This window comes from Aspergillus stella-maris (assembly GCF_047715825.1).
Source record: "Aspergillus stella-maris strain CBS 113639 unplaced genomic scaffold BDV14scaffold_89, whole genome shotgun sequence".
NCBI lineage: Eukaryota > Fungi > Ascomycota > Eurotiomycetes > Eurotiales > Aspergillaceae > Aspergillus > Aspergillus stella-maris.
Window position 1 is genome coordinate 64,330 of NW_027396883.1, and position 23,803 is coordinate 88,132.

The 23,803-nt window shown below is 50.1% G+C and overlaps 9 protein-coding genes across 9 annotated transcripts; 5 read left to right on the top strand and 4 right to left on the bottom strand.

Annotated features, from left to right (window-relative positions):
* The first annotated feature begins 63 nt into the window (after window positions 1-63).
* On the top strand, window positions 64-4,102 carry BDV14DRAFT_183593 (condensin subunit YCS4). Its single transcript, XM_073770387.1, has 6 exons — window positions 64-423; window positions 499-1,007; window positions 1,059-1,182; window positions 1,233-1,374; window positions 1,423-3,801; window positions 3,859-4,102. The coding sequence occupies exons 1-6, from the start codon at window positions 188-190 to the stop codon at window positions 4,036-4,038; spliced, it is 3,570 nt and encodes a 1,189-aa protein (XP_073622935.1). The 5' UTR covers window positions 64-187; the 3' UTR covers window positions 4,039-4,102.
* On the bottom strand, window positions 4,060-6,121 carry BDV14DRAFT_183596 (M20 family dipeptidase). The gene is made up of 5 exons (XM_073770388.1): window positions 5,870-6,121; window positions 5,786-5,817; window positions 5,667-5,734; window positions 4,507-5,624; window positions 4,060-4,457 (listed from the first exon to the last, which is right to left on the bottom strand). Exons 1-5 carry the CDS (start codon window positions 6,064-6,066, stop codon window positions 4,277-4,279), a joined length of 1,596 nt encoding a protein of 531 aa, XP_073622936.1. The 5' UTR covers window positions 6,067-6,121; the 3' UTR covers window positions 4,060-4,276.
* Window positions 6,122-6,259: 138 nt separating this feature from the next.
* Window positions 6,260-7,219, bottom strand: BDV14DRAFT_183598 (mitochondrial 54S ribosomal protein mL58). The gene has a single exon (XM_073770389.1). It carries the CDS (start codon window positions 6,984-6,986, stop codon window positions 6,393-6,395), a length of 594 nt encoding a protein of 197 aa, XP_073622937.1. The 5' UTR covers window positions 6,987-7,219; the 3' UTR covers window positions 6,260-6,392.
* Window positions 7,220-7,728: 509 nt separating this feature from the next.
* Window positions 7,729-9,356, top strand: BDV14DRAFT_151033 (uncharacterized protein). Its single transcript, XM_073766563.1, has one exon. It carries the CDS (start codon window positions 7,913-7,915, stop codon window positions 8,987-8,989), a length of 1,077 nt encoding a protein of 358 aa, XP_073622938.1. The 5' UTR covers window positions 7,729-7,912; the 3' UTR covers window positions 8,990-9,356.
* BDV14DRAFT_151010 (cystathionine gamma-synthase) lies at window positions 9,138-11,470 on the bottom strand. The gene is made up of 5 exons (XM_073766562.1): window positions 11,238-11,470; window positions 9,789-11,169; window positions 9,558-9,741; window positions 9,468-9,510; window positions 9,138-9,408 (listed from the first exon to the last, which is right to left on the bottom strand). Exons 1-5 carry the CDS (start codon window positions 11,280-11,282, stop codon window positions 9,286-9,288), a joined length of 1,776 nt encoding a protein of 591 aa, XP_073622939.1. The 5' UTR covers window positions 11,283-11,470; the 3' UTR covers window positions 9,138-9,285.
* Window positions 11,471-11,710: 240 nt separating this feature from the next.
* On the top strand, window positions 11,711-15,004 carry BDV14DRAFT_183607 (rRNA-processing protein UTP22). Its single transcript, XM_073770390.1, has one exon. It carries the CDS (start codon window positions 11,749-11,751, stop codon window positions 14,980-14,982), a length of 3,234 nt encoding a protein of 1,077 aa, XP_073622940.1. The 5' UTR covers window positions 11,711-11,748; the 3' UTR covers window positions 14,983-15,004.
* BDV14DRAFT_183608 (putative nuclear envelope pore membrane protein) lies at window positions 15,005-19,154 on the bottom strand. Its single transcript, XM_073770391.1, has 3 exons — window positions 18,373-19,154; window positions 15,339-18,305; window positions 15,005-15,291 (listed from the first exon to the last, which is right to left on the bottom strand). The coding sequence occupies exons 1-3, from the start codon at window positions 18,948-18,950 to the stop codon at window positions 15,090-15,092; spliced, it is 3,747 nt and encodes a 1,248-aa protein (XP_073622941.1). The 5' UTR covers window positions 18,951-19,154; the 3' UTR covers window positions 15,005-15,089.
* Window positions 19,147-21,244, top strand: BDV14DRAFT_183609 (ubiquitin C-terminal hydrolase 37). Its single transcript, XM_073770392.1, has 6 exons — window positions 19,147-19,619; window positions 19,667-19,761; window positions 19,820-19,919; window positions 19,981-20,162; window positions 20,217-20,401; window positions 20,453-21,244. Exons 1-6 carry the CDS (start codon window positions 19,485-19,487, stop codon window positions 20,992-20,994), a joined length of 1,239 nt encoding a protein of 412 aa, XP_073622942.1. The 5' UTR covers window positions 19,147-19,484; the 3' UTR covers window positions 20,995-21,244.
* On the top strand, window positions 21,245-23,762 carry BDV14DRAFT_183611 (putative oxysterol binding protein (Orp8)). The gene is made up of 6 exons (XM_073770393.1): window positions 21,245-21,803; window positions 21,879-21,955; window positions 22,028-22,067; window positions 22,129-22,198; window positions 22,254-22,313; window positions 22,378-23,762. Exons 1-6 carry the CDS (start codon window positions 21,721-21,723, stop codon window positions 23,326-23,328), a joined length of 1,281 nt encoding a protein of 426 aa, XP_073622943.1. The 5' UTR covers window positions 21,245-21,720; the 3' UTR covers window positions 23,329-23,762.
* The last annotated feature ends 41 nt before the right edge of the window (window positions 23,763-23,803 follow it).

Below are 23,803 nucleotides of genomic sequence, written 5' to 3' on the forward strand. Positions count from 1 at the left end.
GGACCTGTTGCCAGGAAAAATAACAACCGGAAGGGGAAAGATACAAACAAATGGAGCGCCGCCCGCACATCGTCACTTGGTTTTCCGCTCTCCAGACGCTCGCACGCCAACCCCGCGACAACCACGCCGCCATCGTAGCGATATTCCTCGCCTATAACCCTTCGAGGATCCCCTTGTTGTCTCCAACATGGAAGACCGGATCCAGTTTGACATCAACGATTCGCTCAAATACTACTTGAGCGACCCGGCCTCTGTACCGACCCCCGAAGCCGACTCGGAACTACTGGACTATGAGACAGAGCCCGAACAGCTCTCCAGCGCAGTCATCGACAATGTATTGAACTCGATTGTGGATGCAGTGGCCGAAAATCCGGAAGGATTAGCCAGAGCATCTTTCTTTGACTCCTTGCAGTTTCTTCTAAAGTGCGCCTTCGCCCCTAATCCCGAGCCTTGTGTTGGCCCATTTGGTCCCAATTCTGAACTTTTGAATTTCTACAGATATTCCACCTCTCTCCCGACGAAATCCCTAAGCAAGCTTCTCGACTTGATAGTATCCGGCCTGTCTGTGGAAGCTGACATTATCCATGGAGACCTCGAATCCGATGAGCAGGACAGCATCCAACACCACAAGGAGCTCCTGGAGATGTATGGCTTCATTCTCCAGTGGGCGCTCTCCGCGGTTGAGTTGAAGGCGGCAGAAAAGCCAGCAGAATCTGCGCCTGCCCGTAGAGGAACCGGTAAGTCGGGAAGGTCAAAAGCCACCAAGGACAGCAACTGGGATGGAACCGCTCAAATTCAGGTATCTATGGAAACGATGTGCAAGGTCATGAAGCTCAAGCTCGGCAAAATATTCCTGACTACGTCGGATCGCGATACCTTTATCAATTTGTTTACTCGCTCGAGCTATCTTATCCTGGAAAGCGAGCAGCGGGTGAAGAGTATGGCGATCAGGATGCACGCTTTCAAGGTCCTATGTATTGCAGTCAAGCATCACGGCCACGCTTTTGGTAAGCTCTGTCGCAAGACTGCGAAGGCGCGAAGTACTGACAGTCGAATAGGTGCCCAAACTTCGATTGTACAGAGCTTGACCTACTTCGAACACCTGTCAGAGCCTATGGCGGAGTTCCTGCATATTCTGGCCGAACAATATGACTACCCACAACTTTCAGATGAGATCCTAAAGTATTGAATCTGTAGGATTTGGTTCATTCCATTTGCTAACCATTGGATAGGGAACTCGGAAACAAGGAATTCAACTCGAACGATACGCGAGGCCCGAAGTCGGTCTCTGCATTCATCGTCAAGCTTTCAGAACTCGCACCGAGACTTATTATCAAGCAGATGATCCTTCTAGCAAAACAGCTTGATAGCGAGGTATTTGGCCCCCATCGTGTGTACCAAGAACAGCCTAACGCCCTCTAGTCGTATACTCTGCGGTGCGCTGTAGTTGAAGTTTGCGGAAACCTCATTGCCGACTTGAGCAAACAAGAAGAGCGGACAGACAACTCCAAAACACAGATCAACACATTCTTCGATGTCCTGGAAGAGCGCTTCCTTGATATCAACCCCTACTGCCGTTGCCGAGCTATTCAGGTCTACATGAAAATATGCGACCTCGAACAGAAATTCCCTAAGCGCCGGCAAGCAGCAGCGGAACTAGCGGCAAGGAGTCTTGAGGACAAGAGTAGCAATGTGCGGAGGAACGCGATCAAGTTGCTTGGGAAATTGGTTTCCACACACCCTTTCAGCGTTATGCACGGCGGACAACTCTCTCTCAAGGAGTGGACAGAGCGTCTTGATGCTGTAGACGCCGAACTAAACGCGTTGAGGCCGCCAGAGACTCCGGGGTTCGATGCCGGCGATGTATCAAATATGGACAGTGAGCTTTACGACGAAGCGACACAACTGCCGGACGAGTCACCATCAAAAGCACCGCGCATGACAGAGGAGGAGAAAGCGGTAGCAATCAAGAAGGCTACGGAGCAGGCCGCCACGTCAGAATTGCTTGCGCGACTACAGCTTACTCGAAAATACTACAACGAAGCCATCCGCTTTATCGAGGTCCTTCACACAGGGTCAACCGTCGTCTGCCAACTCCTCTCTTCAAAGAACAAAAGTGAGGCTATTGAGGCAATGGACTTCTTCGTCATGCTGGATGCATACAAAGTCGAAACTGCTCGCACCGGTATTCGGCGGATGCTGAGGCTCATTTGGACCAAGGGCAACAGTGACGAAGGCAAAGGAGTTCAGACTCACCTGATTGACTGTTATAAAGGACTCTTCTTCGAAGCACCGGACCAATTCAGCCCCAACGATGCTGCGAACTATATCGCCCGAAACATGATCAGTCTCACCTTCGGTGCGACTCCCGCTGAGCTTACATGCCTTGAGCAATTACTTAGCACTATGATGAAAGCTGGCCATATATCAGAGGGTGTCATTGCCAAGCTGTGGCAAGTATACGGCGTGCAAAGAAAGGAAATTTCCAAGACCCAGCGCCGCGGTTCCATCATTGTCCTGGGCATGATTGCCTTGGCAGATCCTGAAGTTGTCATCAAGGAGATTGAAATCATGCTCAGGATCGGTCTCGGAAGTCTTGGAAGATCCGATCTCATTCTTGCCAAGTATACGTGCATTGCCTTGAGACGAATGGTCCCAGGCCGCCAAGCAAAGTCCAAGGAGTCGAGCATATCCAAGCTATCAAACGACCATGCCGTGCTCACAAAGCTCGCGGCCATCGTCGAATCTGTTTCGGACAGTAAAGAATGGTATGGGGTAGCCGAGCAAGCCATCAGCGCCATATATGCACTGTCGAAACACCCAGATGTTCTCTGCTCCGACATTGTCAAGCGAAAGACAAGGTCTGTTTTCCAACCGCAGGCGCAACGTCCATCTTCAAGTCACTTTGATAACGATGAAGAGCAACGGCCTGGGACAGCTTCCAGCGAAAAGTCCAGCTCAGGGCAAAAAACCTCTTCAGCCGCGCTGTCTCAACTTTTGTTTGTCGTTGGCCACATTGCTATCAAACAGATTGTACATCTAGAATTGTGTGAACTGGACTTTAAGCGCCGAAAGGCAGAGCAAGAAAAGAACAAGCCCCTTGCCACAGCCCAGAATGATGAAGAGGGCGCTGAGGCGGACGAGCTGGATCTCATCGGCGGCACAACTGAAGATGACTTTACAGAGGCCATGGCCCACATTCGTGAGAGAGAGCTGTTATATGGCGAGAATTCACTTCTGTCGAACTTTGGCCCCTTGGTTGCTGAGATTTGTGCGAACAACAACACATACTCTGATCGCAACCTTCAGGCAGCAGCAACCATTTGTATGGCCAAGCTGATGTGTGTATCAGCCGAGTACTGTGAGAAGAACCTTCCCCTTCTTATTACCATTATGGAGCGCTCGGAGGACCCGATTGTACGGAGCAACGCCGTTATTGCTCTTGGTGACATGGCGGTGTGCTTCAACCACCTTATCGATGAGAACACGGACTTCCTATACCGCCGACTCAACGATGATGACGCTTCTGTTAAGCGTACTTGTCTGATGACTCTTACATTCCTCATCCTGGCTGGTCAGGTCAAGGTCAAAGGTCAACTGGGTGAAATGGCCAAGTGCTTGGAAGACGACGACAAGAAGATAGCAGACTTGTCTCGCATGTTCTTCACAGAGCTGGCAGGCAAGGATAACGCCGTCTATAACCACTTTGTGGATATGTTCAGTCTCCTCAGCGCAGAGCGCAACTTTGAGGAGGGCGCCCTGAGACGAATTGTCAAATTCCTGATTGGCTTCATCGAGAAGGTTAGTACTATGCTTCTAATTCGCTGCAGCAACTTCCCTCTAACATGTGATTCAAAGGAAAAACATGCCCGTCAATTGGCAGAGAAACTCGCCGCCCGACTGCCGAGATGCGAGACCGAACGGCAATGGAATGATGTCGCCTACACTCTGTCCCTCCTTCCTCACAAGAACGAGGACATCACGAAGACGGTGGCCGGCGGGTTCAATAAGGTTGTCAACACTGCTGCGGTTGCATAAGCCTAAACGCGCACTTGATGCTTTGCACATGATTGTATATGTTTTTTTTTTTTTTTTTTTTTTTAATCTTTCGGACGGTTGCGAGATACTACTTATATATGGGTGACTTGGATGGCGCAGAACGGGGTGGGTGTCTACAGGATTATCTACGGTGTGATGATTAGCAATTTCTGGATTCCTTTTTCTTCTACATTTGTAATGAAATAAATCGACAGTATCTGTGAGACTATAGATTTGACTACGCTGTAGGCTCTTCTGCAACGTAATGCAGGTATGCGCCAAGCAGCTTGATTCCTTCAATATAATTCCTCTTGTCAAGCTTCTCGTTGATAGAATGCGCGGCATCGGTTGAGCTGCCCATCGGCAAAAGCAAGACGTTCTTACCGGTCGCCTCTTCGAAAGTCAAGGTAATTGGAATGCTACACTTGTAAGCTTTGAAAAATAAATAGACTTAAAGGCTGGACTTACCTTCCACCCTCTCGAGTCATGTCTGGCTCGACTCCGAATACTTGCTCGACGGCTTTGCTTGCAGCCGAGAAATTCCAGTGCTTGGGGCTAGCAACCCACCATTTCCCGTCATGCTGCAACCAAACATCGAGCTTGTTCTTGCTGTTCAATTTGGCGAACTCCGACTTGATATAATCAAACACTAGCTTGTTTACATCCGCGCTCTCCATGTTTGGCACAGTTCGAATAGAGAATTTGCCAATCACTTTTGCTGGAATGACGGTTTTGGCGCCAGGCGCGGAGTATGCGCCCTCGACACCGTGAATAGACAAAGATGGGAACCTCCAGCGAGCCATGAGTGTTCTCTCTTTGGTGGGATGAATGCTGGTTTCGCTACCCAAAGACTCGTGGAGGTTGTCCATGGTGTAGCTGATATTAGTGTAGAGTGACTTTTCCTCTTCTGTGACCGGCTCGACAAGATCCATGATGCCGGGGATTAGGATGTTGCCCTGCGGATCCACAAGTTTCGACAAGACGTTGACAAGGTCTGTCATCGGTTCATGCGCAGAGCCACCAAAGACACCGCTGTGAAGATCCTGAGCAGGGCCGGAGACGCTGACGGAGTAATAGTTGCATCCTCGAAGACCGTAGGTCAAACAGGGCTTTTCGGTCCCCAGCCAGTAGTTGTCCGATATGCATACGGCATCTGCATCCTTGAAGAAACCCTTACTTTCGGAATGAATGAACTCCTCCAAGCCCTCAGAACCATACTCCTCCATGCCTTCGAAACAGCAGAGCAGGTTGACGGGTAGCTCAACTCCAGCTTTCTTGTGAGCTTCGATGACGTTCAACCAGCCCAAAACTGGTCCCTTGTCGTCGGTAGCCCCGCGACCGAACATCCTTCCTTTGTCGTCAACGGTGAGCTCGAAAGGCTCCGTAGCCCAGCCATCTTCCTTGAGCGCGGGCTGGACATCGTAGTGACCGTATACTAGGATAGTACGTTTGTTTTTGTCGTTTCCATACCGTGCAATTACCACTGGAGGAAGGTCGAGGTGCTCCTTTCCTGGCTGTTTACCGAGAGGTCTTTGATGGACTTCAGCTCCCAGGGCTTCAAGTTCAGAGGCGAGGAACTCGCCCATCTAACAAGTTAGCCACGTCGGTAATTTGGACGGTGGCCATACCTTGAAGACATCCTTACGGTTTTCATCTTGCGCAGAAACAGAGGGAATCGCGACAGCTTTGCGCAGACCTAGTCCTGTCAGCATTGAAGTCTGAGGGTCAAACCTAGATGCAGACTTACGCTCGATGAATGAGCTAGACAAATCATCGACCCTGCAATTATCAGTTTAGGTACTTGACGGGGAATGCATTCCACGATACGTACTGCTTGAAAAAAGGCTCGAGTTGAGGTGCCATTTTGTGGTCGCTGATATGTCCGTAGAATGGGCGGAGGGACGATAACTGACGTATGTTCCAGAAAGTGCCGCTTCGCAGTGAAGTCTGATAGCAGCTAGAGAATGCGGATGAAAGGCAAGGCCTGTTTCTTTGAAGTGAAGCAGTGATGCGGCAGAGGAGGGGCATTGTCCTGTCGTGATTTCTGCGGCGGCATGCATGCCACTTCTTGGGTGGGTTTACCTAACGGCAATCCCCGACAGCCGTAGCTAAGCGCACTGGCACCCTCCTATCTACTACCACTAAGGTACCAAGTGCAAATCTCCATCTAGTAATGAGAAGCCTATGATTCGCTCGTCACATATTATTTATGTAAGAATGAAGACGGTAGGTATTTTTGGAAGAAAATAGGAATAAAATACATGCAGGCCCTGGCTAAATAATCCTGGCAACTACTACTGTACAACCAAACATTCAACTGATACTTGACTGCTGAGCGAAGCGAAGCAGATAAGCTATTCGTCGCGGCCCCAGGCTTCTTTCCGCAGTTGGCGATCTTCCCTGGCCATCCGACGCTTTGCGCCCCATCTTGACTTGATGGCTTCCAAAACCTGCTTTTGCATTTCCTTCTTCTGTGGGCTCGCTTCGCAAACATGAGCGATGAACATCCTCGAGCAATCGAAGCGTTTTGCCAGTTTCCCTCGACTCCAAGTCAGTGGGTCGCTTAATCGAAGATTGCGAATCTCTTTCACGTCAGACGGCGTCAAATGATACTTCTTATGATTTGTAGGCTTGAATGCAGCGGGAAGTTTGTCGGTGTCTTCTGGACTGTTGGGACGAAGAGTCCGACGGGCATCGTCGGTTGGAAGGAATTTTGTCGGGGTATGGTAGACAGATGGAGAGCTTGAGGGAGGGTTGTAAATGATATGATCATGAGACTTGTCCACAGATGGGCCGAAGGACGCGTCCGGCTTGATGCGTAGGCGTTGTTTCGTTCGCCGATAAGAAGATTGATTTCGTCGCAATTCCAGAGATAGGTTTTCGAAGGAAGGTAGGAAGAATGGCGAAGACAAAATGGGCCTCCGAGAGGCCGTAACAAAAGCAGCCATACTCAATTGTGTTCCCCAGGTCGTTGAGGATGAAATGCGGCCAAGGGGAGAAAAAGGGAATACCAGGAGACAGTTTGACCGTCCACGACCTGTGACAAGCAGTTAGTAGGCGGAGAGTTGGTAAGAGATCCGAGTATGCCAATTATGTACGTACTAGAAGCACTGGAGTGAGTTCTGACTTTTCCAGTAGGTATTCGCTAACTCCCAACGACACAGGTTGCTGGCAAAAGACTCCCGGCCGTCAACTTTTTCCGCGATGGTCGCTGAGTTCATTATTAATAAGCAGTATAACTATGCACTAAGGTTGAATTCGGATTTACCACTCCGTAGCTACCCACACTATACCTACTCGGTAAGGCAGGCTTCTCTTGGCAGGTGTCATGTGGCTCCTTGAGTTGCTCAATCAGACCAACGCAGGTCAACTCTGAGCACTCAGCATCCCCAGTCTCCGCTCGTCATGACCTTTATCTGTCACAATAACCCGTACCTCTTCAGCAGGCCTGGTGCTTGACAACGTATTATATCTGCTATAAGGAATTGCGCCTATAGTTTTTGACATTCCGATATCAGTCGCCGACTGCGCGTCTTATACCTGGCCCTAATAACCCTCAGCTTTCCGTCGGCGCTGTTTGCTCAGTGGCCTTACCTCGCTGACACGTGAGCTTTGCGCTTTTTCCTGAAGAAGATTCGCAAAATATCTTTGTAAAGAGTGGATTATTCATGACCTGATATCATTAGGATCATTTGCCCATCTGCGATCGACCGATGAGCCGAGTCCATCTTCGCTCGTAACAAAGCTTCACTTTTCGGACCAGTGTTTGATGAGCCAAATCTCTCCTGGCTGATTATTTCGATTGCCGAGTCCCGAATTTCATCAAGATCCTCTTTATTGAACTAGTAGACCGGCATAGTCGAGGATTTCGACCATGAACGAGTCATTGAAAAGTGAAAGCGACAGCGCGCACACAACATTGCAAGCGAAATCGAGTAATCTGATGCATGTTGAGGATAATGTTGGGCATATAAAGCCGGTACAAGCGTTGAATACGAGGGGCTGCAATTGTGTCAAAGAAGGTGACGATCAGGGCCAAGGCATCGACATGGGGTTAACTTATGATTCTAATCCAGCAGTGGCTGCTGGTGTCGTTCGCCCAGAATCGTTAACACTTGCTCCAAGCAACGAGACCGTTCTCTCATCTCCACGAGGACGGGCCTTCCAACGGAATCCGTCGTCACCGGAAGGCGCAGGCCACCGATCGCCACTGCAATCTAATTCGCCTGCATCGTTGATATTTGAACGTAGTGTTCAAGAAGACATTGTTTTACCTGAAATATCACCGTCAATTCCCTCACATATCCGAACAGAGAACCATATTCCCCCGGTGTTGGAAGCATCCTCTGCCGCAATTACCGACCATGGACTTGATCCGGATTCAGTTGAAATCGTCACTCATAGTATACACCAGCCTGCCACGAATGGACCCCATACGGATCAGCTCCTGCAATTACCTTCAATGGACAATGCTGAGATGGTCCGCGACCCCGAAGAACCTCAACCGACCAGCCAGAGCCCGGAAGTCAATGATATTCGGCGCCTGAGCTTCATCTCATTTGCTGACGTTGTCAATGCTGAAAATGCTGAAACGGGCGATTACGCGGCTAGCAGCGAGTCTGTTCAAAGAAGCCCGGGTAGCCCGATCCAGTCGGCTACAGCGTATCGCAAAATGTCTCCCTCACCTTTGCACTCCCCGGCTTCCTCTCATGGGCTTGGAACTTCTCCACCGACGAGTATTTCAACCTCATTTCAAGGTCTGGAATTATCACCACATCGTCGTTCCAGAGGTGCAGACAGCCCGCTCCTTGCTATTCAAAGGCCGGTGTCCCCCAGCTTTAGCGGCGACGTGAACATAGAGACAATGAGACAGGCTCTGAGACGAACAGGTAGCGGCGATATGGGCGCGTCTCGCAACCAGCCGCCAATTTCGACGGGCAATGACGATTAAACACCATTTGTGCCCCAGCTAGATTCTGGGCTTCTCAGCTTGTTGTGCTTGCCTTTCAGTGTTTTCATGCCTGTCCACATCATATTTGCACGCACTGGCCTACGGTTGGCTACTTTCGCTAGGCCTGAACTGGCTGTGTATAATCTAGGGTCAGTCAATGATGACAATTAAGCCATTTGTGCGTGCTTGAGCAATTTCGTCAAATACTGGCGACTGCCCTGAAACGCCAGTGTATCAACTGCGCTCAAAGAAATAATCCTATCGAGTATTGAATATTTTATTCTATGCATGGCGCTCTATTCTCTAGATACCGCAGCCACTGCATCTAGTGCTTGCTGCACCTTGGCCCGGAGTATTGGCACATCCTCCAACCCAACACTTATCCTCACCAGCCCGAATTCTATACCAAATGAGCCTGCCTAAACATGCCAGTCAGCTAGATGGATTTGAGACTCAAAGAAGGAAAAGAGACCCATACCCATTCAAGTTCACCATAATGCGCTAGCAATGTATATGGGCAACTGAAACAGTCAGCATTCTGTCTTGAGGCTGAAACAGCAACGCCTACCTGAGTGTGAAGTTGGTCCCGAGGCTAGGACCCTTGAGAACTTCTAGATTGTCGAAGAAAGCAACTGCCTCTTCTGTGCGATGGAAGGTAACAGAGAAGAGGCCACCGTAACCACCGTTTGGCGTTCGGAATGCGTCGTATAGCGGCAATGAAGGGTTGTATTTAGGATAATACACTTGTTTGACTGCAACAGTTAGATAATATGACCCAAAAAAATTAGAGGTAACTTACCAAGCGGAGAATCCTTCAGCATTGCTGTTATGTCTTCTGTTGTGCGGTTGATCTTCTCAATACGGGAGACAAAGTCACGGCTGTTTCTTTCAAGGAACACGACATCCTCTACCCACAGATTGTCTTCGTACTCCTGGCTGAATGTGCTTTTCAACAGTTGGTAATATCGTCCATGTGGGTTGAGCACCGCACTGCCTCCCATGACATTGCTGTCTCCACTGAATATCTTCGTTAGACTGCTGACTACAATGTCTGCATGAGAGAGCACGTTGATATTGAGAAAATTGCCCACTGTCTCATCGACAACGACGGCAAAGTCGTACTTGTCGGCCAGGGCTCGGATGCGCTTGAGATCGGGAGCTTTGAGGAGGGGGTTTCCTGGAAACTCAGTAAAGACCGCCAAGAGCCTCTCCCCACCAGCCAGACGGGACTCCAAATCATCCAGATCCTCAGAAGCTCCGCGACCATAAAAGACACAGCCGGGGCCCCATTTCTCGAGGATCTTCAGCGTGTCAATATAGGGAAACCCGAAACAGACACTCTTCATGGGCCCGCTGGCCTTGAGCAGCAGCCGATGTGAGTTGAATATCGAGCTCATACCAGTGGGGAAAAGAAAGACGTCCGATTCCTGGAGCCCAGCAACTCGCCCCTCCTCTGAAGTCTTCTCTAGAGCCTCGCTCAATTCCACGTCTGCGGTCAATACACCTGCTATACGCCTGCGCACAGCAATCTTTGCCTGGCTGGCCAGCGATGTACTGAGGTTCCGTCCAAAACGTTCCTCAATGAACTGGACAGATTCACGTCCCTCTGCAGGTTGGCTCGAGGGAGCTGCGCTCTTGCCCAGCCCATTTATAGAGCCCCGCCCCTGGTATCTCCTAGGACCCTTGTGAATCCATTGAGACGCCGATTCTGTTGTGGCACTCTTCTTCTCGACAAGAAGATCGTCCCTCAACGCACCAAGACAAAACTCACCGCGCCTACTTGAAATGCCGTCTCCAGAATGTTGCCACACTTGTTTCGCAACCTTTGCATACTCCTTCGGGTATATCACAGTAGACAACAGGGAACTGATGGTAGTAAGCTCTTTTTCCAGTTGCTGAGTGGGAGCGAACTCCAGAACGCGGACTTTCTGTGCTTCTTCGGGCGATATTTTCGATACGATGAATGAATGGCAGATTCGTGCGGTGTTCAAAGATGGGAATAGAGTCGCTGCATCGGTCGCCGCGTTTCCGAATCGAGAAACGATTGCTGCGGCAAGCTCTTGAATGATGGGATGGACGAAGAACCGAGGGTAGCCACACTGCATCTTATTTACAACCCATTGCTCTCCTTCTTCGTACGCAACATTGGCTTCCCACGTCGGCAGTGATACACTGACAGCCTAACATCGTCAGCAATGCTACTGCTATTTGTGGGACACGACCGCGGGGTACGCGGGGTTGTACATACATGGTCGGTGTTGGGAGGAACGGAGCCACCAGTTTCTTGAAGCATTCTAGTAGAATATGAAAACAGTGAGAGACAAGGAGAAAAAAAGACAACAAGTCAGAAGAGAATTGAGATGCGCGATGGGATTGTAGCTCAGAAACTAGAAAACGGCCAGCGATGTCGGCGAGACGATTCAACCAATTACCGCGGGACTGGATTCTGCAGCAGTCATACTGGCACTGACAGGGGCCACCACAACCAAGTAGATATTCCGACTTAATAGCTATCTGCATTCTATTTCAGGGTCGAAGGAAAGTGTTTTATTACGGTTGAAGTTAAAGCTTTTGCCCAGATTCATACAATGTATGGTACCTTCCTACTCGTGAGCTCCGCGGCTGATAACAGCCACGTGATGTATATATTACTGCACGTGACCTTATCGGAGGGCGGAGTTTAGATCGTCGCAGAAAAAAAAGCTTCGGCCCTCGCGATATGCTGCCTTCAAGAGCACTTGGACAGACACCCTTCCAAAATGTCCAGCCACATGGTCAAAAGACGGAAGCTGAGCCCGTCTCCTAACGGAAGCTCTCGTGCCGAGAAGCCAGAGTCAGACCTCAGCGCAACAGCTTCCAAGCAGACCGGTACCTCGAAACCAGCCAGGCAAACCGGCAACTCGAGCTTTGCGGGAATGGCACTCGCCAACGGACTCTACAAATCGAGCTTTTTCAAACTGCAGCTTGACGAATTGATCGCAGAGTCAAGGCCCAACTACGAGAGACAGCTAGCGACACTAAAAGACACCCTCCATGGTCTAAAAGATCTGATCGAAAGCCTGCCAGAGAAAACTGCTAAGCAACCCATAGAAGCTGAAAAGGAGTTGCGTCAATCGCACGGCGTTGTTGTGCCATATCCTGAACCGCGCCCTGGCAAGGATACTAGGTATCAGGTTGCGTTTGCTCCGCCGACGAACGTTAACGTGGTTGGAAGCTTTGCACTGAAGCTGGGCTCGAAATCAGCAGCGCCGTACGTCGTCGATATGTCCGTGACTATGCCGAATTCAATCTTCCAAGAGAAGGACTTTACCAACCACCGATACTTTCAGAAACGGGCGTACTATGTGGCATGTATCGCCGCTGGATTAAAAGGCAACATGACCTTCAAATTGGACGTAAAATTTGAGCTCCAAGACGGGGATGCGCTTCGTCCCACGATTGTGTTGCATGGCAACAAGTTTCAGATTCGCATTGTCACGGCGGTTGATGAATCACTATTTCCCGTTCAACGCACTCTCCCAATGAAAAGTAACATACGCTCTGGGACAGAAGAGCACGAGAACGAGCCAACACCATACTACAACTCGTCTCTTCGCTCGGAAGCCACGGTTGCACCCTACCACAAGCTTTTATCCTTTGCTGCTCAGAGCTGTGAATCTTTCAGGGATGCATGTCTACTTGGTCGTGTCTGGCTCCGACAACGTGGATTTGGATCATCTTTTCGCAAGGGTGGCTTTGGGGGCTTTGAATGGTCTACACTCGTGGCGCTTTTGCTCGAGGGTGGAGGACCGAGTGGGAAGCCAGCTCTCCTAAAGTCATACAACAGTTACCAACTGTTCAAGGCGATCATGCAGTATCTTGCCGGAAAGGATTTAACAGAACCTCTCTTGTTTTCTGCCACCGGCATGGATATACCAACTCTCCAAAAACTATGGCTCGGGCCAGTGGTCTTCGATGGCAAGAGAGGGCTGAATGTCCTTTATAAGATGACACCATGGTCTTACTCATTCCTTCGCCGCGAAGCAGGCACCACACTCAAAATGTTGAACGAGTCTCGAGATGGTAATTTTGAAAACATCTTCATCTACAGAATCGACGAACCGCTGCTCCGATTCGATCGTCTTGTTAACTTCCCTGCTAAAGTTAATGCTCAGTCAGAGCGCGCGATTTACCAAGTCCTTTCAAAAGCCCTCGGAGACAGAGTCGATCTTATCTACATTTTCAGCCCCTCCGCCAATCCTTGGTCTGTTGAAACGAAAGGTCTCAAGAAATCGGAGGCGCGCACCTTGTCCGTGGGCTTCCTCTTGAATTCCGAAAACGCCACGCGTGTGGTAGACCATGGTCCATCCGCAGAGGAGAAAGAAGAAGCAGCGTCTTTTAGAGAATTCTGGGGTGAAAAAGCCGAGCTTAGGCGCTTTAGAGACGGCAGTATCCGCGAGAGCTTAGTCTGGACTGAAGATTCCTCCACGTCGATAGTGCACCAGATCCTTCTCCATATCTTGAATCGCCATTTCCACTACAGCGAGGGTGACATCAGTCTAATCGGTGACGACTTTGATGAGCAACTCCAGGAACATGGCGACGGGGTGTTGTCATACTCTAGCTCTGCGTTCCAACAGATCAATGACGCCTTCACTAGCTTGGAGAGATCTGTTCAGAATATGGATGGCGTCCCGTTGACTGTCAGGCATTTAGCGCCAGCTAGTCCCTTACTCCGTTACACCGCATTACACGTTGGCCGAAGCCAAGATGTTGCGCCAGTTGATGTCGTGCTCCAATTTGAGAGCTCCGCGAGGTGGCCAGATGATCTTGTAGCCATACAAATGACCAAGGTCGCCTTTCTCGTAAAGATTGGAGACGCTCTGACCGAGTCCGGCGGCTTTCCATCCGCCCAAGTTGGACTGGAGAATGAACAGAGCAGAATCTTGAACAACGCGTTCCTAGACGTCACGCATGAGTCTGGGACTATCTTCCGTCTTCGCATCCATCACGACCGCGAGCAAACGTTGCTCGAGCGCCGTGTCAAAGAACAAGGCGGCCAGAAACAGGAAATCGCATATGCCCTCTCTGCATATAAGCGGCTCTTCGTCCAATGCCCTCGTCTCTCGCAAGCAATCAGAACGCTCTGCACCCGCTTCCCACTTCTATCCCCTACCATCCGCCTCGTCAAATACTGGTTCAGCTGCCACCTGTTCGACGCACACATCAACGAGGAGCTGATTGAATTGTTGACGGTGCGCGCATTCACCCAGCCTCACCCTTGGGAAACCCCATCAAGCGTAATGGCCGGATTCCTGAGAGCACTACACGCACTATCCCGGTGGGACTGGCAACAGGAGCCCCTAATCGTCGATGTAGGCGGCGACTTAGACCAGCCCGCGATCGAAACAATCCGCACCCGCTTTACCGCATGGCGCAGCATCGACCCAGCCATGAACAGCGTTTCCATGTTCATCGCCTCAGACATCGATCCCGAAGGCGTAACATGGACGCAATATGAAATGCCTCCCAAGGTAGTCGCCGCCCGAATCTGCACGCTTGCAAAGGCCGTCATGAAGCTTGTGCGCGAGCAAGGGTCTGACCTTGAAGTTGAGAAGCTTTTCCAGCCTGCGCTCGAGCCTTTTGACTTCGTCATCCATTTGCATTCCAAGTTGCTTCAAGAGCGCTCGGCTACCAAGTTCAAGAATCTCAACGTGGCCAGTTATCCCACGCGGGCTGGGAAGCAATCGGTCACCGCGGCATTTGTTCGTGACCTGCAGGCTTGTTTCAGCCCTAATATCCTCTTTTTCGCTGGCCGTGAGCAATCTGATACCATTGCTGGGCTATGGAACCCCCAAGTTCTGAAGCCGAAAAACTGGAGTTTGGGTCTCGCTTACTCTACAATGCCCGAGTCTGCGTCGGACGCCCAAGTCTCTGTCAACCGGACAGCCATGTTGAACGAGATTTCGAGACTAGGCTCAGGCATGGTCACTCGGGTCGAGGTGCAGAAGTAGAATTTTACCTAAACCACATAAATGATACCATAAAAGCGCCGCTGCAATGCTATATACAGGACTTCAAAGACATAACTAAATTTCAAATTTATAAATCCTCCAAGTACTCATGAATTAGTCAGTAGGTTCTCATTCCTCTCCATTGACGGCTGGGCGGAGAAAGAACAGTATTTATCCTTGATCGCCACGACTTCGTATGTACCCTCATCAGATGTCTTGATGCTCTTTGTGTGTTCATAAGAAATGTCGTGCTTGATATCGAGTACTTCGGGCTTCTTCCCTTTGCGGGCATTCGTGCTTCGAATGTAACTAGAAATGTGTTAGTAGAGCTTAAGCAAAAGGTAGAATAGACATACGTAAATTCGAAAGGTGGCGTTCCCCAGAACTCGAACTGAAGCTCTGCCTCACCACCCTCGTGAATATCCACAATAGAGACCTGGCCATTACTGATCCGGACACTCGGCATCTGGTGTATGGTCTTCACAATATCCTTATGGGCCTTGCATTTGCCGCTTGCACCGTCACTGACAGCCGTAACCGTAAAAACACCAGGCTTCTCGGCAATGCGGCGGAAATGGTTGGACTGCGAAGAAGCCTTTCTGGCGACACCATTAAAGGTGTAAAACACATCAAACGGCGAGTGACCGGAAAGCGAGAATGAAAGACGCTCGCCAACACAGTAGTCGGTCTTTGACTCGAGAGGGATGATTGTAGGTACGTCCGAGACGGCGACTCTGACCGAGGACAATTCTGTGTGGTAAGTCTTCTCACAACCGCGTGCATCTCTCACTTTATGGATGCTGACAACATGTTGGCCCAAATCAAGATGGCGTCTTGGAATCGGAAGACTGTGTCGGTTCGATTTGATGTTCGGAATGGTAACGATCTCTGGCTTCGCCTTTGCGTAGTGTTTGATGGAGATCTCGAGCGAGAAAGGCGCCACACCCTCCAAAGTAAGGGGTATAAGCTCCTCTCCGCTGTCGTCCTCCTTGCAGAAACCATAGATGTGACCCGGGGCATCGAAGCGCGCGGTGGGTAGTGGATTGATCTTCTGCGTAACCACTACCTGTCTATCGCTGGAGCCAGTGTTGTACAGATTATCACCAACTTCCTTGAACCGGTATGTGTAATCGCCAGGCTCAGAAGTTTCCAATTCCATAGAGAGAGCATGTAGAGCCGTTTTGAGGCTCCGTATCCGTGTAGAAGTAGACCCACGAGATACCTTCCGTTGCTGTTCAATTTGAATCGTGTAGGGAGGGTTGCCAGTTAGGCGAAGCTCGAGACTGTCGCCTTGTCCTTGGCAAACATCAATTTTCGTGACTAAACCATCTGTACCCACGGGGGTATCATCCACAGCGGTAATCTGAGGTCTGGGGATCCATGTAATCTCAAAGACCTTGGCTGCTTCATCAACAGTTCCTGGACATGAGCTATCCGTTACCCCCAAGAGTTCATAACGTCCTTCGTGGCTGACGCTGAGGAAGCTGTTTTCCTGATAGAAAGTCTTCGTGACTACTGTCTCCAGATTCTTGTACTGTAGAGTCCATGGCCTTTCACCACTAAGACGGATGGGTAGATCGACCTTGGAACCTTGGAGCGCAGAGTATTTCCTGCTCTTCTCGATATGGCCAAAAGCAACATGAGGCGGCTTGGACCGAGCGTCAAATCTCAAAACTTCGTTAAGGTTCCGCCTGCAGCCTGAACGATCTTTCACGCTCGTGAGCACCAAATTATAAGCACCGCCACTGAGGAGCTTGTTTGTCACAATGGTCGACCTTGCAGTATCCGATTTGAGAGTGTGCTTTATCTTCTTGCCGTTGTGCACAAGCTCGTACTCCAATGTCCAAGGTGCCTCGCCGAGAAGGGCAACATCTACCGATACGGGTTCACCAAAGCAGGCCTTGCGTGCGTCCTTGGTACCGGTGAAATGTGCAGACGCCGGAGGCTTCACATCTTGCTCCAGGACAGGAACTTCCAGAGACCGAGGAGGATAGACACTGTCCGAAATATCCAAGAAACGATACCTATAATGACCGGCTTCCAAAGGAGTTAAGTCCAGCTGAGATCGTAGCCCATCAATGACGTGATGCTTGGTCTCAACACCTTTCGAACTCTCAATGGCGTACCGTAGTCGGAATGGAGGGGAACCGGTAAGATCCAGATCAACGAGCAACCCGATGGGGTTGTTTGCACACTTATCGTGAATCTTTTCGGAGCGGACCGACAACTCGGGCTCTGGTGGGTTGTGCAAATAGCAAGAAGAGGGTTCAAATATCTCTCCCGAACAAAATTGACTAGAAACGTATATCATGCTATACCACCCCGGCTCCTTGATAAGTGGTTTCTGGTCAATGGTCTTGAGAGACAGCTGGCGAACAGTACGAGCGGGATCCTCTACATTCTCCTGACCGCTGGTGCCATATGAGTATATCACAGAGAATGGTCCATCATTCTCATATCCATGGTCCGAGTTGAGGAATCTGATGGGCAGCGGGAGGTTCTCACCCCTGGCGACTTCAAGGAAGTGTTGGTCGTTGCACCCAGAAAGAGACAGCTTAGGTATCTCATGAACAGAGAATTGATGCCACTGGGCTAGAGACTTTGCTGAATGCCGGTCGGCATCTTCCAACATCATTGAGTAATTCGCGACATTGCCGGAGCCATCATGAACCTCTTCAATCATATAGAGCCAATCACCCCCAATGTTCAAAGACTCGTTCAAAGGAATCTCGATAATCTGACTTTGAGCCCATGCGACCTCGGGTTCTCGCGCGTCGAATAAGCGGCCGAGAGACCTATGGCCCAAAAGCGGAGTGCGCAAATGATCAGGTTGAATGTTTTGAAACGAGAAGCCTCGATCATGATCATTCACCTGTCTGCTGTACTTAATCTTCAACGGTGGCGTGCCCTCGACGGCCAACACCAGATTCGACAATTCGCCGCGGCACATGTGAGTGTACGCATTCTTGATCAAAGCGCGAGGACAAGAAGTGACGATTGAATCAGAAGCTCGTACGCGAACTTCAAGCTTGGACTCATCAACAACTCGCTGCAGACGGTAAACTCCGGTTTTACGAATTGGCAAGAGGAGATCGCGGTGGAGGTCAGAGCTTGATTGAGCATGTCTCTTTTCTGCTTGTCGTTTCAGCTGCTTCAATTGCTTGGCGGGGATCGAAATGACTTCACTATCGCCGTTATTAAAGTCGAGACGTAATAGTTCGATCAAGATGGGATCGGTTTGATTCACTCGGATTGGCAGTTCGACGACGGTCTTTTGAGAGTCCAAGCATAGCGCTGACAATTCCGGATTCAATACAGCAGATCTATTCAACATTAACAAAGATCACTCGAACAGAGAAAGCGGTATTGGTGAATATAAAGTAGTCTTACCCTTCGGGAAGAATGTTGACGATTTGTTTACCCAGTATCAACGACGCATTGTTGATAATGTCTCCAGGCTTGATACTCTGTCCAGAGATTGAAAGTTCTCGATCATAGGCCAGCTTAACCATTCCTGTAAACCATACGCCGACTGGGATCGGGATGCGGAACATCAAGAAAATATTAAAGACGACATGAATCAAGAAGAGCGCAAGTGTTGTCGGAAAAGCCCATTCCAGCCAGGGAATGCGTAGGGCCTGAAGCCCAAAGAGGAAGACACCATCTATAGAGGCCCATTTCAGAAACAACCAAGTAGAATCCAAATCATCCGATGCCGTCCATGCCTCATAGAATCGCCAAGCGTTGAGCGCGACGTAGACAGCCGCCACATACAATCGCTGTGTCGGCGGGTCGACTATGCGGGATGGAATGAGAGCCGGACCCTGATCGGCGACTGGCGCTTTCGAGGGCGATATCGAAACATTGCGTGGTATAGGTCTTGAAGGTGAGAGATTATAGTCTCTCGTCTTCTGGGCGGTCCGAGGCGTTTGCGGAAACGCAGAGCGAAGCCGGGGCGTGTCGCTCATGGCATGCTGTGGTCGCGGACTGTCCGCGGGCGATCATGTAGTGTTGTAGACTTGAGACAATGTAGCTGATCCGCCGATTGGGAACTCGGCAGATTCAGACGCGAGTCGAGGAAGGTTGTCGTGCAGCTCGCCCGCAAGCAATTTCGTGAGTTGGGGGCACACCCGGTACCAGTTGAAGGGGTTGAAGAAGATCGAAGCTCATGAGTGACGATATTTTTCTTCGACGCGCGCACTCCCCAATCGGGACTAGTCTGGGGAGCTCTAGCCTTGGCCAGTCTGACCCGAAACAACACGCCCGCCTTCTTTTACATAGATCGGCCAGGGCAATGGAGCTTCCTCAACTGCTTCTTTCTTTTAGATGTCGAGTAATGAAACATCGCCTTCGTGACGCAGGGGCGTGCGAAACTTTATCAGTGCTGTGGACAGCTCCTCTTGCTTACTCATAGGTCCAGTTGATTCGACTTGACATAGTTTTCGGAATCTACAAACCTCTTTTCCAGTATCAAACATTCTATTCTGCTTCAATTGCGAAATATGTCTGAGCGCCTGAAGCGACGAAGGCTAGATTATCTAGCAGGTGATATGAACGGGAACATTGCTTCCAATCGCAGTGCAACCGAGGACGAAAAGCAGTCATGGAGTGGCTTCTGCGAGCTAGAGTCTGAACCCGTATTTGCATCTGACCTCCGTTAACCTATTCATACTAACTTGTAAAGGCTCTTTTCAATGTAATGCTGCGCGAGTTCGGAGTCAAGGGTGTCAAGGTGCAGGAAGTCTTCTCTCTGGATGAACCGGATCTGGCCATTTTGAAGTAAGACTATCTGTGGAATTCTTGTTCCTCTAATTTCTGATCACGAGCGACTCTATAGTAAACCTGTTCATGGATTGATATTCCTTTTCCGCTGGCGTGAGGATGATCCAGAAAAACAGGAAGCCAGTTGTCCTGAAGGACTATGGTTTGCGAACCAGGTTTGCTATCTCTGCTCTGACCTCAAGTAGCCGTTCATTGACCTTTTTTTTCGATCTTCAGACCGCGGGAAATTCCTGCGCGAGCGTTGCTCTCTTGAACATCGTCAATAACATTGAAGGTGCTGATCTCGGAGAGAATCTTCAAAGTTTCAAAGACTTTACTATGCCATTTACACCGGCACTGCGAGGAGACGCGATCAACAACTTTGAGTTTGTCAAAAGAATACACAACTCGTTCGCTAGGTCAGTTGGCTGTCGACTGATTCACTCTTAATGTCATCCTAACATCAAGTTTAGACGAATGGATATTCTCAACTCTGATCTTCTACTCAAATCTGAGGCTGCTTCGAGACGCAACCGATCAAAGAAACATGGCCAGGAGGAACAGGAGTTCGATGCAGGGTTTCATTTCATTGCCTTTGTTCCTGCCCTGGGAAAGGTGTGGAAGTTCGATGGCTTAGAACGCCAGCCTCAGGCCCTCGGTATGTGTGGTATCATAGCCACAAAATCAGCACTACTAATGTTTGAGACAGGGGCATTCGAGCCGGACAGCGATTGGCTCGATCTGGTAAAGCCGGATATATGTGCTAGAATGGCAGCGTACGCGGAGGACCAGATCGAGTTTTCAATTCTAAGCCTCGCTCGCGATCCGCTACCTGGCCTTGTTGATCAACTTGCTTCAAACATCAGGCAACTGCAATCTGTCTCTAAAAGAATGCAGGAGACGAATAGCGCTGAGCCACGAGCTATGGCATCACTTCCTGAAAACACGCTTTTAGGGCCCGATATATCCTACCAAGTGACGCAGGAGGCTATTGAAGGGAGAGGAGGGTCTGGAGATGACAGTCTACTATGCTCAGCAGACGACCTAGCAAAGCGGACAATAGACCTAGCCACTGCGCAACAAGTGCTCCGGGGAGAGATTCGAGAATCTCAGCAGTCCCAACGTGCGGACGAGGAGTATGCTGCAGAGAGGAGGTTTGATTATGGGCCGGCTATCAGGACCTGGCTGCGTCTCTTGGCGCGCAAGCAAGTCATCGAAAACATGGCTCTAAAGACGAAGGAATCCCGATAGGGTTGATGGTACAGAGGCGTGCTCGCGTCAGATGCGGCGGTGACGCGCGCTAGAGATCAAAGTCAAGGCGTCCGCCACTCACAAGAGAGTATAGATAAGCATGTAAGGCTGTCCGCGACCAGGAAAGACGCTCGGGAAGGCCTCGTGATGTGCCGATTGGACGAGAGCGCCTGCGCCGTTCACATGGCTTCTATGGAGTAGTAGTTAGACCCTTAATTGAATCAGAGAATGAAAAGTCGCAGCCTGTGGCATTCCGAAGGAGCTTCAAAGCGCCCTGTCCTTCGTCTCCCCGCCTTCTGGATTGCCCCTCAACGAGTCGCCCATCGAAACGCTTTCCCTTCACAGCATATCTTCTCCGTGTCAGATAAGAGTCGGTGGCGCTCAAGAAGGACCGGAGACTCGGCCTGTTGACCGACCCAAGACGTCACCGCCTGCTCTCCATACCGACCGCTCTGTCTCAACATTTCCTCTGCCCTGAGATTTACTCCTGTTCGTTTTTTCGTTATTCTCGAGACGTCAGTCGCCGCCTGGACTCTACCGAACTTGCAGGATTTCCGACGAGAAACACGGTTGCGCCGCTCCTCGCCGTGCTTGGGATCTGTGAATCTGGTGCCTGGACCTCGAAGAGACCTGTCGAATCCCTCCTGCGCTTGAGCTTGCAACAGCTGGTCTGCCGCTAGACTGACCATTTCGCATTCCCGTTTTTTTCAGAAACACAACATCGCCATGTCCTCATCAACAGCTGATCTGCCTGAGAAGGCACCAGATGAATCCTCTAAGCTGAAGACATTCCTTTCTATCCTTCGAAAGTACGTGCTTGGGTGCTATGTGCCAAATAATATGTAGCTCTGGGGGCTAACGATACATTGCTTTTTTTCCCTTAGATTCGTCGGCGTGAGCGATATCGCATCCGTGAGGTTCTCGCTACCCGCGCAGCTTCTGGAGCCGACCCCTAATCTAGGTGCGTTGCCTGAGCCTCGATAAAGCCATGGAATCCTCAATGCAGTCTGCTGATCGGTACTTGATATACTAGAATACTGGAACTACTTGGATAGACCGGAGACCTTCGCAAGGTTAGCAATGTCGCCTATCTCTCAAACATAGGGACTCGTTTTCTGACCTAGGAATCTACAGCATTGGTACATCAGACGAGCCCCTAGGCCGGATGCTGGAGGTTTTGAGATTCTGGTTTACGAAAGACTTGGTCAGTCATCCCATTATCATTTCGAGCAAACGGCTCCCAGTTAACTGTTGCCTAGAAATACATCAAGGGCAAGCCATGCAAACCCTACAATTCCACACTAGGTGAATTTTTCAGGGTGAGCTTGAGCGCTTTATTGACTTCCCCACTCCTCGCAAGCTGACCGCTTCTTCAATGTCTAGTGTAGCTGGGAAATTGATTCTACCCTTCCTGGGCTGCCCGTGGCGTCCCAGGGAGCTTCCACGAATGGGGCCTCGACCGTGAAAGATGGCAATGGAAACCCAGCTAAAGTGTGCTTTCTGACTGAACAAACATCCCACCATCCACCAGTCTCTGCTTTTTACATTGATTGCCCCGAGACAGGAGTGTCCGCTCGTGGGTTCGATCAAATCAGTGCCAAATTCACAGGAACGAGCATCCGAGTTGCCCCGGGTCAACACAACTTGGGAATCTTCATTAACATCAGCCAAAGAGAAGACGAGGAATACCAGCTGACACATCCTGCCGCTCATCTTGGCGGCTTGCTAAGAGGAGCTCTATCCATAACGGTGGCAGACACATGCTATATCGTTTGCCCGAAAACGGGAACCAAGGTGATCCTTCAGTACCTGGAGGAAGGCTGGATCAGCCGAGCTCAAAATAAGGTTGAGGGTGTCATCTTCCGCTACGACCCAAGCAAAGACACAATCACAAGAATCAAGGACGTTTCAGAAAGCGACGTCCTCGCCAAAATCTCAGGATCATGGCACAATCAGTTATACTACACCCTAGCTGGATCAAACGAGCCTCAACTCCTGATTGACATTGCACCTCTCTTCCCCGTCGCAAAGTCCCTCCCACCTGACGAGAATCAACTCTCCAACGAGTCCCGAAAGTTCTGGTCTGGCGTGACCGAAGCAATCTTAGACAAGAAATACAGCCAAGCCACAAAGCTCAAGGTCGAAATCGAAGACCGACAACGGCAAAAGGCCGCAGAACGACAAGAGAAGAATGAGGAGTGGAAACCCCGCTTCTTCACGGGTGCCGTGACTCCCCTCGGGAAGCCAGCCTTGAGCGATGAGGGCATCAAGGCGCTCGAGGGCCTCCGCGCTGCACAGTACCAGTTAGAGGAGAGTGAGATTCAGGGCGCTTAGTCTGGACTCTCGCATTGGAAATGAAGTACACCTTCTAATGTTTCTTACATAGACCTCACACATATTCTCCCGTACATATCACATACCAAATCGCTAGGTGAAGAAGCTGGGTTTCTGAACCACTTCCTTATCGCCTATTCTCCTGCATCTTTCGCACCTCCTTTCTTTTTTGAACCTTGCGCAGCAGACTTTGCGCGCACGTTACATGTTGGCTTAAGACCGTTCTTAATATTATAGATCTCATACTGTTCGGACGCCTGAACTTCCATTACCTTTTGCATCTTGTGTTCTGTCTGCAACGTACCGCTGGAGTAAGGATCGCAGACCTTGGGTATCACAATATTGGAGATACATATGCCCTACGCATAACTCAACCATAAGAGTGTCGTGAATTTCTTATAGAAGGTGTTTCTAGTCGTACTACTAGATCAGGACTGTAATTAATCACGTGATTGGGTGCCGCTGCTTCGCGCGA

Excerpts from the sequence above, each read along its gene's own strand:
- BDV14DRAFT_183611 (XM_073770393.1), top strand. The coding sequence starts at position 21,721 with ATGTCCTCATCAACAGCTGATCTGCCTGAGAAGGCACCAGATGAATCC. Across the intron at positions 21,804-21,878 it reads TTCCTTTCTATCCTTCGAAA|ATTCGTCGGCGTGAGCGATA; the intron begins GTACGTGCTTGG and ends TTTTTCCCTTAG. Across the intron at positions 21,956-22,027 it reads GGAGCCGACCCCTAATCTAG|AATACTGGAACTACTTGGAT; the intron begins GTGCGTTGCCTG and ends TTGATATACTAG.
- BDV14DRAFT_151033 (XM_073766563.1), top strand. The coding sequence starts at position 7,913 with ATGAACGAGTCATTGAAAAGTGAAAGCGACAGCGCGCACACAACATTG.
- BDV14DRAFT_183608 (XM_073770391.1), bottom strand. The coding sequence starts at position 18,950 with ATGAGCGACACGCCCCGGCTTCGCTCTGCGTTTCCGCAAACGCCTCGG. Across the intron at positions 18,306-18,372 it reads GTCAACATTCTTCCCGAAGG|ATCTGCTGTATTGAATCCGG; the intron begins GTAAGACTACTT and ends AATGTTGAATAG. Across the intron at positions 15,292-15,338 it reads ACGCCACCTTTCGAATTTAC|TTACATTCGAAGCACGAATG; the intron begins GTATGTCTATTC and ends ACACATTTCTAG.
- BDV14DRAFT_183593 (XM_073770387.1), top strand. The coding sequence starts at position 188 with ATGGAAGACCGGATCCAGTTTGACATCAACGATTCGCTCAAATACTAC. Across the intron at positions 1,183-1,232 it reads CTTTCAGATGAGATCCTAAA|GGAACTCGGAAACAAGGAAT; the intron begins GTATTGAATCTG and ends ACCATTGGATAG. Across the intron at positions 1,375-1,422 it reads CAAAACAGCTTGATAGCGAG|TCGTATACTCTGCGGTGCGC; the intron begins GTATTTGGCCCC and ends AACGCCCTCTAG.
- BDV14DRAFT_151010 (XM_073766562.1), bottom strand. The coding sequence starts at position 11,282 with ATGCTTCAAGAAACTGGTGGCTCCGTTCCTCCCAACACCGACCAT. Across the intron at positions 9,511-9,557 it reads GGGACCAACTTCACACTCAG|TTGCCCATATACATTGCTAG; the intron begins GTAGGCGTTGCT and ends TGACTGTTTCAG. Across the intron at positions 9,409-9,467 it reads ATTATGGTGAACTTGAATGG|GCAGGCTCATTTGGTATAGA; the intron begins GTATGGGTCTCT and ends TGGCATGTTTAG.
- BDV14DRAFT_183596 (XM_073770388.1), bottom strand. The coding sequence starts at position 6,066 with ATGCCCCTCCTCTGCCGCATCACTGCTTCACTTCAAAGAAACAGGCCT. Across the intron at positions 5,818-5,869 it reads CTCGAGCCTTTTTTCAAGCA|GGTCGATGATTTGTCTAGCT; the intron begins GTACGTATCGTG and ends TGATAATTGCAG. Across the intron at positions 5,625-5,666 it reads ACCGTAAGGATGTCTTCAAG|ATGGGCGAGTTCCTCGCCTC; the intron begins GTATGGCCACCG and ends CTAACTTGTTAG.
- BDV14DRAFT_183598 (XM_073770389.1), bottom strand. The coding sequence starts at position 6,986 with ATGGCTGCTTTTGTTACGGCCTCTCGGAGGCCCATTTTGTCTTCGCCA.
- BDV14DRAFT_183607 (XM_073770390.1), top strand. The coding sequence starts at position 11,749 with ATGTCCAGCCACATGGTCAAAAGACGGAAGCTGAGCCCGTCTCCTAAC.
- BDV14DRAFT_183609 (XM_073770392.1), top strand. The coding sequence starts at position 19,485 with ATGTCTGAGCGCCTGAAGCGACGAAGGCTAGATTATCTAGCAGGTGAT. Across the intron at positions 19,620-19,666 it reads GCGAGCTAGAGTCTGAACCC|GCTCTTTTCAATGTAATGCT; the intron begins GTATTTGCATCT and ends TAACTTGTAAAG. Across the intron at positions 20,163-20,216 it reads ATACACAACTCGTTCGCTAG|ACGAATGGATATTCTCAACT; the intron begins GTCAGTTGGCTG and ends CATCAAGTTTAG.